The sequence below is a fragment of the Tribolium castaneum genome, chromosome 1, assembly GCF_031307605.1.
Source record: "Tribolium castaneum strain GA2 chromosome 1, icTriCast1.1, whole genome shotgun sequence".
Lineage (NCBI taxonomy): Eukaryota > Metazoa > Arthropoda > Insecta > Coleoptera > Tenebrionidae > Tribolium > Tribolium castaneum.
The window spans coordinates 30,723,135-30,737,437 of record NC_087394.1 but is presented as its reverse complement, the minus strand read 5'-3'; the positions used below and the strand labels follow the sequence as shown (position 1 = coordinate 30,737,437).

Here is a 14,303-nt window from a genome sequence, read left to right as displayed (position 1 = left end):
CGAATAGCTAGTAACGTTTTTGAAAAAAACGGAATAAACTTACCAGAAACATGTTCCGATAATTGGTCAGCATACATCTCGACAATTTGTATTGCCTCTTCTTCGGTCAAGTCTGGAGTTTCGTACAATGATACGGAAACTTCCTTTCCATCAAACGAGAAGGAAACTTCTCCTTTATCGTCTATAGTAAGGGACTGGTCACCAGCCGTGTCGTAAATTTGCGAAGTCCTTTCTTCATGAATTGTCGACAGTGAGGGCTGTCTTGCCAGTTCCATTCTTTGCTGAGCTCTAGTCTTCTGGTCTTCGAAACCAAGAAGCGATGCCGAACTGGCCACCGTACCCATGCAGTTTCTCGCCTCACACGTGTAAGTACCAAGACAACAAGTACCATCCTGTTGAGGAATTTTCTCAAATTAAGGAAACAACACTTGGGAGATAAATACTTCTCCGGAAGTGATTCGATGAATGTCACCCGGCTTCAGCTCAACTCCGTCTTTGTACCACTTGAGTACTGGTGGAGGGACTCCGATTACCTTACACTCTAAATTAACGGCCCCTTCTTCGGATAAAACCGCTCGTAGGCATTCCAAAAATTTGGGCTTTTTGAAATGTTTGGGAATAATAAGTTTGAGGAAACAGGAGGTGACCGAGTGGCCAAATTCGTTCGTTGCCACACATTTCCACTCGGCTTGGTCCATAAATTCCACTCGTGTTATATCCAAATGGCCAACTCCTAGATTCTCCTTCAAGGCAACGTAACGCTCGGGTTCGTTGTCAAGGGGTTGGTCGTCCCGGTACCACGATAAAGTTGGTAGAGGGGTTGTTACACTGACTGGAATTTACCATTTAAATAATAATCGACAATTAACTCGTAAATTACTTTGGACTGTGAACCTGAACGGTTCATTGACTCTCGCTTCGGCACTTTTCAAGCCATGAATGAATTTGGGTGCTTGGCTTCTTAAAATTAATTGATTTCGCTCCTCGTCATTAAGCTGACTTTCAATGTCTTCCACTGTTAGCTCAGCCGAGCTTCGCGCTTCGCCCATGCAGTTTTTGGCAATGCAACAATAGGAACCTAACGAGTTTGTTCCTGTTAGTTGGTAGACATCTCCCGGTTTTAACTCTTGGCCGTCTTTGAACCACTGTAATACGGGGGTGGGGGAACCTACTACTTTACATTCGAAGGAAACTAGGCCTTCTTCGGTTAATACTGCCTTAAGAGTATCCATAAATCGAGGTTTTCGAAAATGTTTCGGTACTAGAATCCGGAAATTATTTTGGTACTCATTTTGTGGCAACTTACTAGTCATTTTAACGTCACAGGTGGAAATGGAAATGGCACCATCCAGGCAGGTTGCTACACATTTCCATTCGCCTTGATCTGCCGCTTCTGTGGGTTTGACTTCAAGCATGTATCCTCCGAGTCCATCTGCCATCTGTCGGTACCTACTACCTGAGATTTCGTCGTTGATTCGGCCTTCGGAGTTATACCATGCCACGGATTTGGGCCAGGGAGGTACAGACACTAGGAACACGTCTGTAAGTTTGGCCAACAAAATTTTTACGTACCTTGACAGGATAACAATAAAGGATCACCAATTTTGATTGATTCGTTTTGCAAGTCTCGTGTGAATATCGGTGGAGGACCAGATGGAATAGAACTAAAAAAAAATAAACTGAGTGTTTACGAATGCACTGTTATTACCTATCGGCTGGTTTAAGGGACCCTTCCCTACTTCCCGTTCCAACCACATGGACTTTGGAACTGGACACAGCCTTGCCCATGCAATTGACAGCCTCACAGACGTACGTTCCAAGCGAAGTTGGGTCGTCAGGATTTGCAGTGAGGGCGAAAACGTCTCCAGCTTTGATCTCTTTTCCATCCTTGAACCAGCGAAGTAAAGGAGTTGGCACTCCTACCACCTTACACTCCAGCGACACGGTTCCTTGTTCGGTTAGAAGAGCGCGCAGTTCTTCCAGGAACTCAGGAGGTTTGTAAGTTTTCGGTACTAAAATTTCTGGTTGTTAGAATCCAAGCCACAAAAATCGAAATCAAGGGGTACCGAGTACGTTGAGATGGCAGGTGCTCGTTGCTTGCCCGGACCCGTTTCGAGCCGTACAGGTCCATCTTCCGGCATCGTCAGCTGTAACCGGGGCGACGTCGATGCAGTGAAAACCACTTTCGTTGACGAATCTTAATCGTTCTCCTTCCTCCACTTTTTCTTCGTTGTGGAACCATTCGATCTTAAATAGAGAATTTGTGTTTTCTTAAAGTTCAATGAAGTTTGAAACGGACGGGTAGTGGTCTAATTTAAAACCAAGTGCGTCATCATTAAAAATAATAGTTTCGGTTCCACTGACACAAAAAAAATCTTCTTGGCTGCAGATCGATGAGATCAGACTTTATACACAGGATGAAACAAATTTTTATTGCTTCGAGTCTGGATAAACATCCAGTAATGCATTTGCTAATGCATGTTTTGCTATAAATGTTTAAAAATATTGTAATTACCTAACATTACCCACGCTTTTGTAATACCAAATACCCTCAAGTCGTTGAAACAGTGCCAATATTTTGTCGAAATTATTTTCAAACGTGTTTACAGTGGTTCCATTCAATATGTCTTTATTTCACACTCACCGTCAGTTCGGAACAGCTTCTTATTTCGACAAGAAACCTAGTTCTTGTGCCAACTTTAACGGAGAGGTCGTTGAGTCGTCGAAGGAAAGCCGGAGGTTCATCATTATCGTCTGTAGTTTTGCCACTGTTTACCCTCAATTCTAGGTCTCTGGAAGCCGTCCCAGAAGGCGACTTGGCCGTGACAGTGTACATGCCAGCATCACTTTTTTGGACGTCGTCTAACGTGAGCTGGACTATGTTTGCGGTAATTTTGAGCCTTCGGCGTGGTTCAGGTGCTATAGGAGCTCCATCTTTAGACCTGAAAAAATGTTTCTTTAAAGTTCCTCAGAAATGTTTTTCTCTTCCTTGTTCATTTCTAAAATGCGATATGAGATCATTAGTTATTTATTATTGGACGATTCTTCCTGTGTCACTTTTAAAACGGCGCCAGAGGCTCGCAGTTCTAATATTAGCCCTACAACAAAGTCAGACCTCAAAGGTAGGTATAAAAAAAATTATGACTCAACGTTTAAAGGCTATTTATTAGCGATTACATCGGGAGACATTTAGAAGTGTAATTTTATTCGTCCATACAATAACAATAATACATAAGTGAATATAAAAGATCTAGAACACTGTAAAATAACAAAGTAGTTAATTACTCGTACTGTAATTTTAATTGTAGAGTAGGTAATGTTTTATATGAAAACTGAAGAATCAATTCGCTAAAAAAAATATTGACTTTAAATAGCCACCGTCAATCTCGCATTAAAATTCCTAGAAGCTTTTGTTGGTTTATAAATGCATTAAAATCTAACGTCAAGTCATTCATCCTAACAATTTCCTCATACCTTAAATAACATTTTAAGTGCGACTGCTGCAGTGGAAATATGTACATACTGTACATATATAGGGCAATACAATCTCCTAAGTTTATTTTTGAATTTTGACACGAATTTTGGGTAATTATATCTAAATTTTCTATCTAAATAATCAAAAAATATATGAGCTTGCCTGGAATTCGTCCTGAAATATTAATTACCTCCTTTTTGTGAAACCAACCCTTAATTTAAAAAATCTCAACATTGCCGAGACATTTATAGATCTTCTACTATTAAATTAAAAATAAAACATTAATGTGTCAATTATAAGTTACTCTGCTAGTTCAACTAGTTCAAATACATATAACAAATATAAAAACGCGAAAGAATATGACTCGAAATTAAAATTAGATAGCTTATAATCAGCTATGGCAAATGTATGCGCTGTCTTTGAAATTACGGCTGTTTTAATAAAACTTTTGTTACAATAATTGAGTTTGTCCAATTGGTCAGGTACTTGACCTAAAAAAAGCAACAACATCCATGACATAAGGCTCCAACGAAAGAGAGTTTTAATTAAGTCAAGGTGAAGAGTACTGAAATAAACAGTTCCGGTTGAAATTTCAGACAGTTGATGGAATAGAGCCAGATGATTAACACCTTAGTCAATGAAAAATTTAAATTGATAAACGTATTTTTAACAGACTTTATTGGCGAGTTAGCACATGTTTTTCTCCATGTGAAAAATGTGTTATTGTCACACACTCAAAAATATTTAAATTTGGGACAGTTTCTAAGTTGTGTTAGTTTATTATTCAAAAATATTGTTTTATTTTTATATTTCTAAATTTTTTCGGTCTAAAGTAACGATGAAAGCGTATCGATTATATGTTAAGGATAACATTTAAATTGGCAATGCATCTGAAAGAATGTGTCAAATATTTTAAAATTTATGTTACTTGGAAAAATAACAAATCTCTTACCCATCTGAGGAAGAGTCATTACAATTCGCTCCATTTTTGTGCTTTTCACTTGAACATTTGCAACACTTGGTGACTTTCTGACCCATTTTTGATATCAGTCAGGAACAACACAACCACCATTTCTGTTTATAAATCCCAAGTGTTTTTTCATTATCCACTCTTTGATTGGTCAATGAACAAATTAGAAAATGTGCAATTCCCGATAAAACGGGTTAATTATTAGAGCAACCTATTTTTAAAAACATTGCTCGGTTTGTTAGTTGTGTTAAGCCAAATACTTAAACTTCATTAAGGGCCAGGAATAAAAATATTCTCGTGGATTAATTGGGAAAATAAAACAACAAAAAGTATTTTTTTTAGTTTATCAATTGTAACATGAATTAGTACAGGAGTAGCTACTAGAAACAAAATAAGCTAACAAGGACGAGGTTGACAAGGAGCACAGTTGAAGCAAAGCACAAGGATTTGTAAACATAAGTGGCACTCGTATTCGGAAAACACAAAAGTAAAACAACCGTGAAAGAGGGAATAAAAAGCACACGAATTGCGCGCCGCCAACTCAACGACTGTATCTGAAACACAGAAAAGCGTCGTTGACGTCGCAAAGTATCTGGACCCAATAATATTGTCCTTAGTATATTTTTATCTTTTGAGGAGAAACGTCGCCATTAAACTTTTACCTTCGTTCTGTTTGTCATGGAACAATGTCATAAGTGTAAGGAACATCTTGGAGGATTATTCTAAGTTTAAAAATAAATAGGACATTGGAGATATGTTTTCAAACGTTTACAAGTTGTATTATGTGGAAGTTGCTTCATCCGTATTTTTAGTATGTGCGGCTTGTTCTATTTTCATGTTTTAATGAAATTACATAAAACCTTAAATAATTCTAATACAACGCTAAGGTCATAGTGCCTCAAATGTATCAAAATCGGGCAGAGATTTACTGAAACTAAGCGGATTATTATCAATGTGACAAACATGTTAAAATTATTATTATTTGAATAAACTCAAAAATACTTTCTTAAAATATTTGGTTTAATTTTGCCCATAATAAAGTATATTATTATTATTATTATTATTGTTATTATTATTATTATTTTAACAAAACAAAAATGGATGTTTTTTTACAGTTGATTACAAAGAAATGAAACAGACTTTAATATGATTTTATCATGTTCGTGTTGTTTTACTTCAAGTATTATTATAACAATAAATTCATTGAGTGAGGTTTCAGCAATAATAGTAATAGGTTTAATTAAATTGCTAGTAGGTACTTTAACAATCATGATACTTACCATATAATTTTAATATCGTTGCCTATTTCATATAATTCGGCTGAAAGAACCGCAGTTCCGTTTTCAGCAACTGAAACGCATTGTGAACCTTCGTCTCGAAATCGTGGGGGAAATTTATCATGTAAGGGAAGATCTAAAACAAAATTGAGAAACTATTAGTTTATTCCGAAGGGTAAACCACATAGAAAATTTCAAAGCATAGAAAATCCTTTTAAAAAAGGCAAATTTTGAGTAAATCATTATTAAATCAGAAGAATTTTGGTACAAAATTTAAGGTACGGTTTACCCCCCTTTCGGCACACTATAAATGCAAGTATAATAATTCACCGTGTTCGTACTTTATTCATAAATTAATTTCAGTAATTGTTGACAAAACAGTGTCACATCATGTACTTCGCTTTTATTAATAAACGTATTTAGACTAAAAATAATTGCGCACAAGTCATTTTCATTTATATTACAAACAGTGTGAGTTTTACCTTGATCTCAACCTTAACGTGTCCAGAACAATTTAGTTTAAAATTGAATTTATCCCTATTTGCATGTTAAACACGTATAAATTTAAAATAATTCGCATATAACAGCTCAGAAATTATTAATGGATTATCGGATGAACAGAATTGCAATACCAATATTTATATTTTACGTAGACCTATTTAACCGAACTGTAGTTATTTCTAGCTGGGGTCTAAAAATACAACCACATCGGTAGTATTACAACGTATTAAAGACATCTCTAACTCTTTATGTTAATTCATTATAGGTGCAGATTTACAGTAGATGGATTTATCTCAAGTAATACGTGTGTTTTGAATTATTTTTTGGTTTAAAAAAAATGAAAAATAGAATATAACACAAACATATCCATACCTACTTGGTTTATCACAGTAAAAGTCTCAATTTATATTAATATCTAACAAATTATCGACATTTAAGACGTAAATTTAATGTAAGAATTTAATTAAGAATTCAGTTTTACCTAATTTTATTACTTTTTCGTATATTATTCAAAATATATTTTTCAAAAAAATACCTGAAAAAAGATAAACGACACTAATAGGTCTCATACTATAGTATAACCTATGGTAAAGAGTTAAAAGGCAAAGGCCCTAATTTTGATTTTTTATTTTTCTTCGTTTATCCTACAAGTAGATACTTAATCTTATTCCTTTATTTCTAATTTTTATTCAGTGCATGATTAAATTCATACTTATCATCTGTTACTATTAATTTTTTTCTTGAATTTTTAAAATGTGTTAGAAAATCTTTTTCTACAGAATTTCCCTGAAATTTTATATTATGTTTGTGTATATTTTTGCATGCCTATAGACAAAAAATTCATTTTGTAAAATTCTAAACAACGAATAAAAGTAAGTGACAGTGTAAAATTATAAGTCATGTTTTGTTCTTCAGAAAGTTGTTGGCTTAGCATTTTTTTTTTTTTGTTAAATAGGTAAAGGAAGGTGGACAGAGGGACAAATTGTAATAAACTATTGAAATTCAAAAATTTTCACTTCCTTGAAATGGTTCCAGTGATTTATTGCTGTTATCTTGTGTTTACCAAAAAGTGATTTACGGCCAAACCAGCAAGTTAGGTAATTATGGAGCAAACTAAAATAGTGTGCAAAAAATACTTAACGTCTTTGAAATCATAATAAAAATTCTTCAACATTACATAAATAAATAATAAGTTTGGTGAGTCTATTTATGTGATATGAAATAAAACGCACAATAAATTCGAACATTAGTGCAGACATCCAAGAAATGAGAAATGAGCGGCACATCTGCTTCCTAGCTGACATGTTCCGATTAAATCAGGAAGAACAATTTCACTCTTTCTTCAAGCCAAGAATAAACCTGACAGCTTCTTTTGCAAATATTATGCATTAAAATAATCTCAATTCAGGGCGCGTAATAAGTCACTAGAGACAGCCCACGATGCAAACACAAGCATTATTTTTAAAATACAAAAAGTGGTAAATTTGTGAAAATTGGCACACACGCATTGTGGCATTCTTTCAAAAATCTCATGTGTAGACGACGCAGCTTCGCTCGGTGTAAAACCATCAATTTTTTCCGAGACAAATTCGACTTTGTTTGGGTTTTCGAGCGTCGTGTTTTTTTTTTCGTCGAAATAAAATGAAGGCGGCAAAAGGTATTTTTTCCTCCAGCACTGACCTGTTGCAACTTTCATTTTGAGCCGACTTTCGGACGCTGATGGTATTCCGAGGCAACGTTTCCCATGAGATGTCTACCTGCACCGCACTCCGCCACAGTCGGCGCGAACTACTGGAGACGCTCGCACCGACGTCGCCAAGCTTGAGCTAAAACAGGACCGACGTCAACCGCTCGAGGCGTCGTGACGCCAGATCCACCATGGTCGTGACACACACCATCAGCCGCAACACCTGGGGCCCAAGACGCCGACGAAGTCAAAACGCTACAAAAGAAAAAAAAAAATCAAGCTTATTGCCCCGTGCCATCAATGGGGCCACGCGCATCTTTGGCACCGTGTTATTGCGAACTTTTCAAAAACTGTTAAATCTTGCGTAGCCAATAATATGAAAACAAGAAAGTACGCCCCCTTCACTTTTTTAATATAATATAGAGGTCTATTGATGTGGATAATGAGATCTCAAATTACTTACCAGTACTTACTTGCACTGGCTTTTGAAGTACATTACTTGAAAGGTGTTCGAGGGGGCTACATATCAGGGATGGTACAAAAGCCTCTAAAGGTTCGTATTTGATTAATTTGATTAAATTATACACTCAAACCAGGTGACGCTTAACATTCACAGTGCACTTAGATTTTTGCAAAAACTAAGGTTGTCAACATTATCCAACGAAATTACCCTGGTTTTTGGGATAATTATTAAAGCACCCCTTTGAATATTACAATTACGATAACAAATCGTATATCGTATTGACCTCAGTACGAAACCAAAGTAGAAAAATATCCATTTTTTCTAGCAAGATTGGATATCACTGATATCCCTTTAGTAAAGGGTGTTTCACATGCCTGCGCCTGTAAAAATACCACCAACAATACATATTTTGATACAAACTCTATTACAATTTTTGAAAAATTGAATAGTCTTTACTATTTTGTTCACCTTTTCAAAAAATTACGACGTTTTTAGTTGGTAATTGATAAGGATAAAAATATTAGAATCATATTTATGCCGTTTCTTGATAAATCACATGATAATTGTTTATGAAAAACATAAATTTATGACTATCAATGAAACATTCATTAGTCTGACAACTACTGTCATGGATTTCCAGAAATTAAATAATTAAATGTGTATTTTTGTATCTAGTGTTTTGTGACTTTTGTATATTTGGGTGCGAACATTAGGCGCAAGCCTCATAAAGTTATGTGAAACACCCTGTATTTTGTTTCTTTTTTTTTTTTCATCTACGACGTGTAAACTGTAGAGTGACTGAGTGCAAAACTCAAGAGCGAATTTAATATTAGTTTCCAAATAGTCACTTTTTTTGCCCTTCTGTGGATCGCTGAAAATTTTTTACTCCCCATTTTAATTTAAACCCACTTAAATAACGACTGTAACAATTCTGGTTTCTGCTGGATGGAAAATAAAACACGATAGTTATGTTTACTGCTTTATTAACTGAATTGTGTAGGTACATCTAGAATTAACATGAAAATAGTTATATACAAAAATTATGGAAATAAACTATTAAATGTATATACAAAATTTTACAATGCTAATTTTAAATCCTTTTAAAATAAAGACTAATAAAGTTAAAAATTGAAATAATTTAAACTTAATGTTACATAGACTTTCATTCTTGTTTACAAAAATGACCAATCTGGTAATTGTCAAGAGTTGGAAACTTAGTCAATCTGGTCTAAAAGCGTAATGGTTTCTTTTCCTCTAGACTCCTCTTCCTCTTCTTCGTCCTCCTACGAAAGAACCAGTTAGACCAATAACAAACCCTTGAAAGAACTTACATCAAAACCGAAGCAATTCTGCATATCACTCTCTGTATTTTCTTTCTTGGTGTCCTCAGTTTTGTACACCCTCCTAGCCGACTGTAACGCTTTAATCACATCTTCACCGTTCAAATCTGCAACAAGTCGCAAACTAATTAATTGCTTCATTTGATTATGTATGAATTACCACTATCTGGCAAGATATTTTCTCCAAGGAGCTCATTGTTCCCGTCCCCTCCAACAACCATAGCTTGCTCCTCCCCATCCGCAAGCTGGATGACTTCCAGAACGACGTACTGCTGTCCATCAGAACCTTCCACCGCCATCATATCAATCTCCCCTTCTTCATCCTCATCCGACTCCATTCCCGGAATCACCTCGACTTGCTGCCCATCAATCATCTGAATCTTCTTCTGCCGTCCCAACTTCAATTCCATTTGCTTCCGCTGTATGGTCGGGTCGGGGTCATGGGCGGCCATATGTCGAATTAAATTGCCTTTATGTCTAAACGCTCGCGAACATTCGGGACACTCGTGGGTTTTTTCCCGAGGTGGGGGCGGTATATAGTCGGGATTATGGTACAGATTTTGGTGCCTTTTCAGCAACTGTTTCTGTCGGAAACTCTGATCGCACTGATCACAATGGTAGGGCTTCTGGTCGGTGTGGATAAGCATATGCGACTCCAAGTGGCGAGCTGATATCGAAGCGTACGGACAGAGATCACACTTGTAGCATTTCTCACCCTCGTGCGTTTTATTGTGCACCTAAGTAAAAAAAACATTACAAACAGTTAAAAAAAAATTAATACCGACCTTGTAACTGTACCGATCTGGAAACGACTTGCCGCATCGTTTACACTTGAGGGGTTTATCGGATGTGTGCAGTTTTTGGACGTGAATTCGCAAATCTGTCTTGCGGCCGCAGGTCGTAGGACAAAATTCGCAATGAAATATGGGTTTATCACCAACTGGAATGTGGCAAAGTGACTTAAAGTTCTACTAAATTGTCACATAGTGACTTACTGTTGTGGGTCAATTTATGGGTTTTTAAACTATTGGACTGTGTGAATTTTGTCTTGCAAATGTCACACTCGTATGGTTTTTCGCCGGTGTGGATTCGCAAATGGCGCTTCAACTTGAAAGTGTCAGGGCTTGCGTATGTACAGTGTGGACACTAAAAATCATAAATACACTCCCTGAAGTGGAACAAAAATTTAAACAAATCACGAAAACAGCACGGGTCAAGCAAGGTTTAATTTTTTATCAGTCAAAATAATTTCGTTTTAATTGAAAATTACCTGATAGGGCCGTTCCCCGGTGTGGCACCGAATGTGCCTCTTCAGCTTGGACAACTCCACACTTGCGTATTCGCACTCGGGGCATTTGTGTGGTTTCTCATGCGTATGCTTGTACCTCACATGTCTGACAAGCTCCCCTAAACAACCACAATTTCAATAATTACGCACATAAAACGCTCGTTTATTACCTGAAGTCGTGAAAGCAGAATCACAAAATTTGCACGAATGCGGCTTAGTACCCGTATGTGTGTTAACGTGATTTTGCAGTGATGCTAATGTTTTAAAACCCCGTTCGCAAACACTGCATTTATGCGGCCGTTCTTCCGAATGCGATTTCATGTGACGCGATAAGAGGTATCTTTTCGGACTGGTATAATTGCAATAGTTGCACATGTGGGCTTGGGAAACCACTTGCGATTTTCGGGGCAAGATTTTAACAATTTTTGACTTGTCATCGTCGGTTTCTGAATCAATGACACCGCCATCTTCACCCTCGTCGAAGTCGTACACGGTCATATCTTGCTCTCCGTCGGTTTGTTCGCCGTCTTTCAAGTCCGCGGGGTCTTGCACAATTAGGACGTAACTCAGTTCGCTGGAATTGGTGTCGGCTGGGACAACCGTCACCCGCTGATAAGCGTTTCCAGAATTGATGAGGATCTGGTTTTCGGACTCTTGAACCGCAGGGCTCTTAGAAAACAGATTTTTTATAGTACTTCTGTACATAAAAATAAAAATAAACTAAAAAGCATAACAAAAGACAACTGCACTTGTATATTATTTTTTATTTATTGATTAAACTGGTCATGAATGAGTCTGTTCTTAAAAATAGGACAGTAACGAAATTGTCAGAGTAGTGGCGTGTATTCGCGGAGCATTTTCAAAGAAATCCTGACTGTTATCTTGGTATTATCCAGTTCTGGATTATCGTCTACAGCAAACAATAATAATTTATTATTAAAGTTACGCCATGGTTCAAGAAGCCCCACTAGATCAAGGTACGCATTGGTCAGCCTACAATTATAATTAAGTCCTTGTTGATTCATTCCTTTGTTCGCTCTTATCAGTTTTTGTAGAATATCGTCATTATCATTGAATTATCGAATATTCAAAACATTCTCTGAAATTGAAACCCACAAATGTTGAAGCGTAATGCTATGGCATTTTTTAAATAGAGAACTTTTTATTTATTTTGCACCTTGTTTTACAGTTAAGTGTATCTTCTACAATAACAAAAATACCATTTTTTTTAATTATGCTAAAATATTTGTTTATAAATCGAAAACACAAGACGAATGCGGAATGCAGTTTCTCCCAAAATTTGTAATTTTCTCAATAAGGTTGCAAACGTATTTCAGAGACATCAAAAGTGCATTTCATATTATTTTTAGGTATCAAAAGAAAATGGAATGTAACAAAAATCAATGAATTAGGATAGTTACTTTTAATTATTTTATTCAAACCTTTGCAGTTGTAATTAATTCCCGTAACAGATTATATTTTTTGTAATTGATGATTGTTACACAATTATTTCTGTGCCGATTAATTTTGTTCAGTTAGTCACTTGCTACTGACACGAACCGACATCTCATTATTTTATTAAATAAAATAATAATCGTCATTTTGCTAAGTTTGTCCACACGGTAGGAATACATTCTGGGATCAGAAATTTATGTTGAATTTTAGACTTATAACAGACAAAAGTGATATGGAATTTTTAAGATAGTTAGTGTGTGCCAGTGGAATCTCTGGGGATAAATGGAATCTGTGCTAAAAGGTAAGATTATTTTTTACTTCCTTGGACACATGTTAATTTGAAAGAACTTTAATTGAAGCGCATTTAAAGATCGATCATTTGTGCTTTAAAAATTTGTCCTTATAATTTTAATAAATGCACGTGGTGCTATTGTTATGCTCTTTGGTTTTGATTAATTTAATGAAACTGTTACGTAAATAGATACCTCTTCCCCTTCTTCAACCTCCATCTCCTCTTCATTATGTGGGTTAATGATAAACTCCTCACCCTCATCACCCCCTGATTCAGGGAGGCCTGTCATTACTGTCATAACGGGCTGGCTTTCCCCCTTGGCTTGATAATAATAGAGACCCGCTTGATCAACAAAGTAAGTTCCTTCTTCCGCTTCCCCCTCATTGTCTTCACCTTTTTAAAAAAACAAGTAACATTGATTGGCACTAGCTACCACTTGGCTCAACAGACCTGACACTTGTTGTATGGGTGCATCATTCCCAATTTCCTTTTGAAAGCCGGCTAAATACGACTGAATCTCGGTGACATTTTCCGAGGAATCTACACCCTCCAGTTTAATTGGACTGTGCGTAAATTGTGCAGTCATGCTGCACGCCTTTTAAGACGCCTGAAAAAAAATTAATTGTTGCAATGATTTCCAAAACTTGTTGACAACACCTGGTACAATTGTTTTTATGATAAACGTAATGGAATTTTTGCGGTTTTCTGTAAGAAGTTAGTTGGTTTAATTTGAGTGGATCCGTTTTCCCTCCAAATTCCCTTGCTTGAAAGGAGGGATTAAAATTGGAAACGCTTCATCAAGTCGCCTGCCGCCATTTTCCCCTTAAACTGCAGCTGCGTTAAAAATAGGACGCCGAGAGGTTTCTAGGGCCGCTCATTTCCCGAAGGGCCCCCCAATTTCCAATTTCTTTAATTAATTCCCTGACAACCCATACTTGACGAAGTTGGATGTAGGGGGCATTTTAACAAAAATTTCGAGAAATTAGCACGGTTGGCGCTGTCAGAGGCGCTGTCATCAACATGGAGCAGCGATAAAGGGGAAAGTGTCGCCGTGTATAAAAATACCGATTTTCCGCGTTTCTGTGGACAAGACGGGCCCAAACAGGTACCAAATTTGAGCGAAAACGACGCCGACACTGAACCGGGTGTGAATTTGCGGGTGCTTTTGGGGGGCGAGTTGGTATTTGTGGAAATTCAACTTACCTTTTAACTCCAAAAATGTCCTGTGAGGGCGTATCGCAATGGCAGCGTCTGTTCGATGTACTCAGAGATGGCGAGGCCAGCGGAGCAAATAGGGCAACGGTCTAAACGACAGCGCAAGCGTCACACGCCTGCCCGCGGCCAATCACGGCCCGAGCTCCACTAGCGGGGTTATTTGAATTGTCTGATTGCACCGCATTTTTCAGATTACAGAAATTGTTTTATTCAAGGCGAATGAGTTAAGTCATATCTACATAACTCCTTCATTCATTTCACTTACCTCTATCGGTGGTTTGGGAGGTAGTAACCACGTTTTTGAAGGCTTAAGCCAAAATTTACCACTTCAGTTAGAACT

General features: G+C 36.9%; 2 protein-coding genes across 7 annotated transcripts in view; both read right to left on the bottom strand.

The window, feature by feature from the left end:
• LOC662729 (titin) overlaps positions 1-8,561 on the bottom strand; it is a 56,350-nt gene extending 47,789 nt beyond the window's left edge. Inside the window, exons 1-11 of one of the 4 annotated variants that reach the window (XM_064356456.1) lie at positions 8,374-8,561; positions 7,904-8,165; positions 5,726-5,858; positions 2,645-2,942; positions 2,067-2,247; positions 1,709-2,012; positions 1,573-1,664; positions 1,307-1,528; positions 881-1,261; positions 444-832; positions 44-392 (exon numbers count right to left, since the gene is read on the bottom strand). In XM_064356456.1, coding sequence (XP_064212526.1) covers positions 44-392; positions 444-832; positions 881-1,261; positions 1,307-1,528; positions 1,573-1,664; positions 1,709-2,012; positions 2,067-2,247; positions 2,645-2,942; positions 5,726-5,858; positions 7,904-7,919 — 2,365 coding nt within the window. In that variant the 5' untranslated portion in view covers positions 7,920-8,165; positions 8,374-8,561. Of the gene's footprint in view, positions 1-43; positions 393-443; positions 833-880; positions 1,262-1,306; positions 1,529-1,572; positions 1,665-1,708; positions 2,013-2,066; positions 2,248-2,644; positions 2,943-4,427; positions 4,587-4,942; positions 5,005-5,725; positions 5,859-7,903; positions 8,166-8,373 lie in introns of those variants that run through there. The other 3 variants (XM_015977784.2, XM_015977782.2, XM_015977783.2) reach the window with 3 other exon arrangements.
• Positions 8,562-9,339: 778 nt separating this feature from the next.
• On the bottom strand, positions 9,340-14,105 carry CTCF. Of its 3 annotated transcripts, XM_008192708.3 has the most exons (11): positions 13,952-14,034; positions 13,406-13,576; positions 13,199-13,355; positions 12,942-13,141; positions 11,172-11,670; positions 10,984-11,120; positions 10,709-10,859; positions 10,499-10,653; positions 9,874-10,450; positions 9,705-9,820; positions 9,340-9,656 (listed from the first exon to the last, which is right to left on the bottom strand). In XM_008192708.3, the coding sequence occupies exons 3-11, from the start codon at positions 13,332-13,334 to the stop codon at positions 9,588-9,590; spliced, it is 2,040 nt and encodes a 679-aa protein (XP_008190930.1). In that variant the 5' UTR covers positions 13,335-13,355; positions 13,406-13,576; positions 13,952-14,034; the 3' UTR covers positions 9,340-9,587. The 3 variants fall into 3 exon arrangements, with proteins under 3 accessions (XP_008190930.1, XP_973961.1, XP_015833281.1); XM_968868.4 differs by lacking the exon at positions 13,406-13,576 and having other exon boundaries at positions 13,952-14,105; XM_015977795.2 differs by lacking the exon at positions 13,952-14,034 and having other exon boundaries at positions 13,406-13,910.
• Between the last annotated feature and the right edge of the window lie 198 nt (positions 14,106-14,303).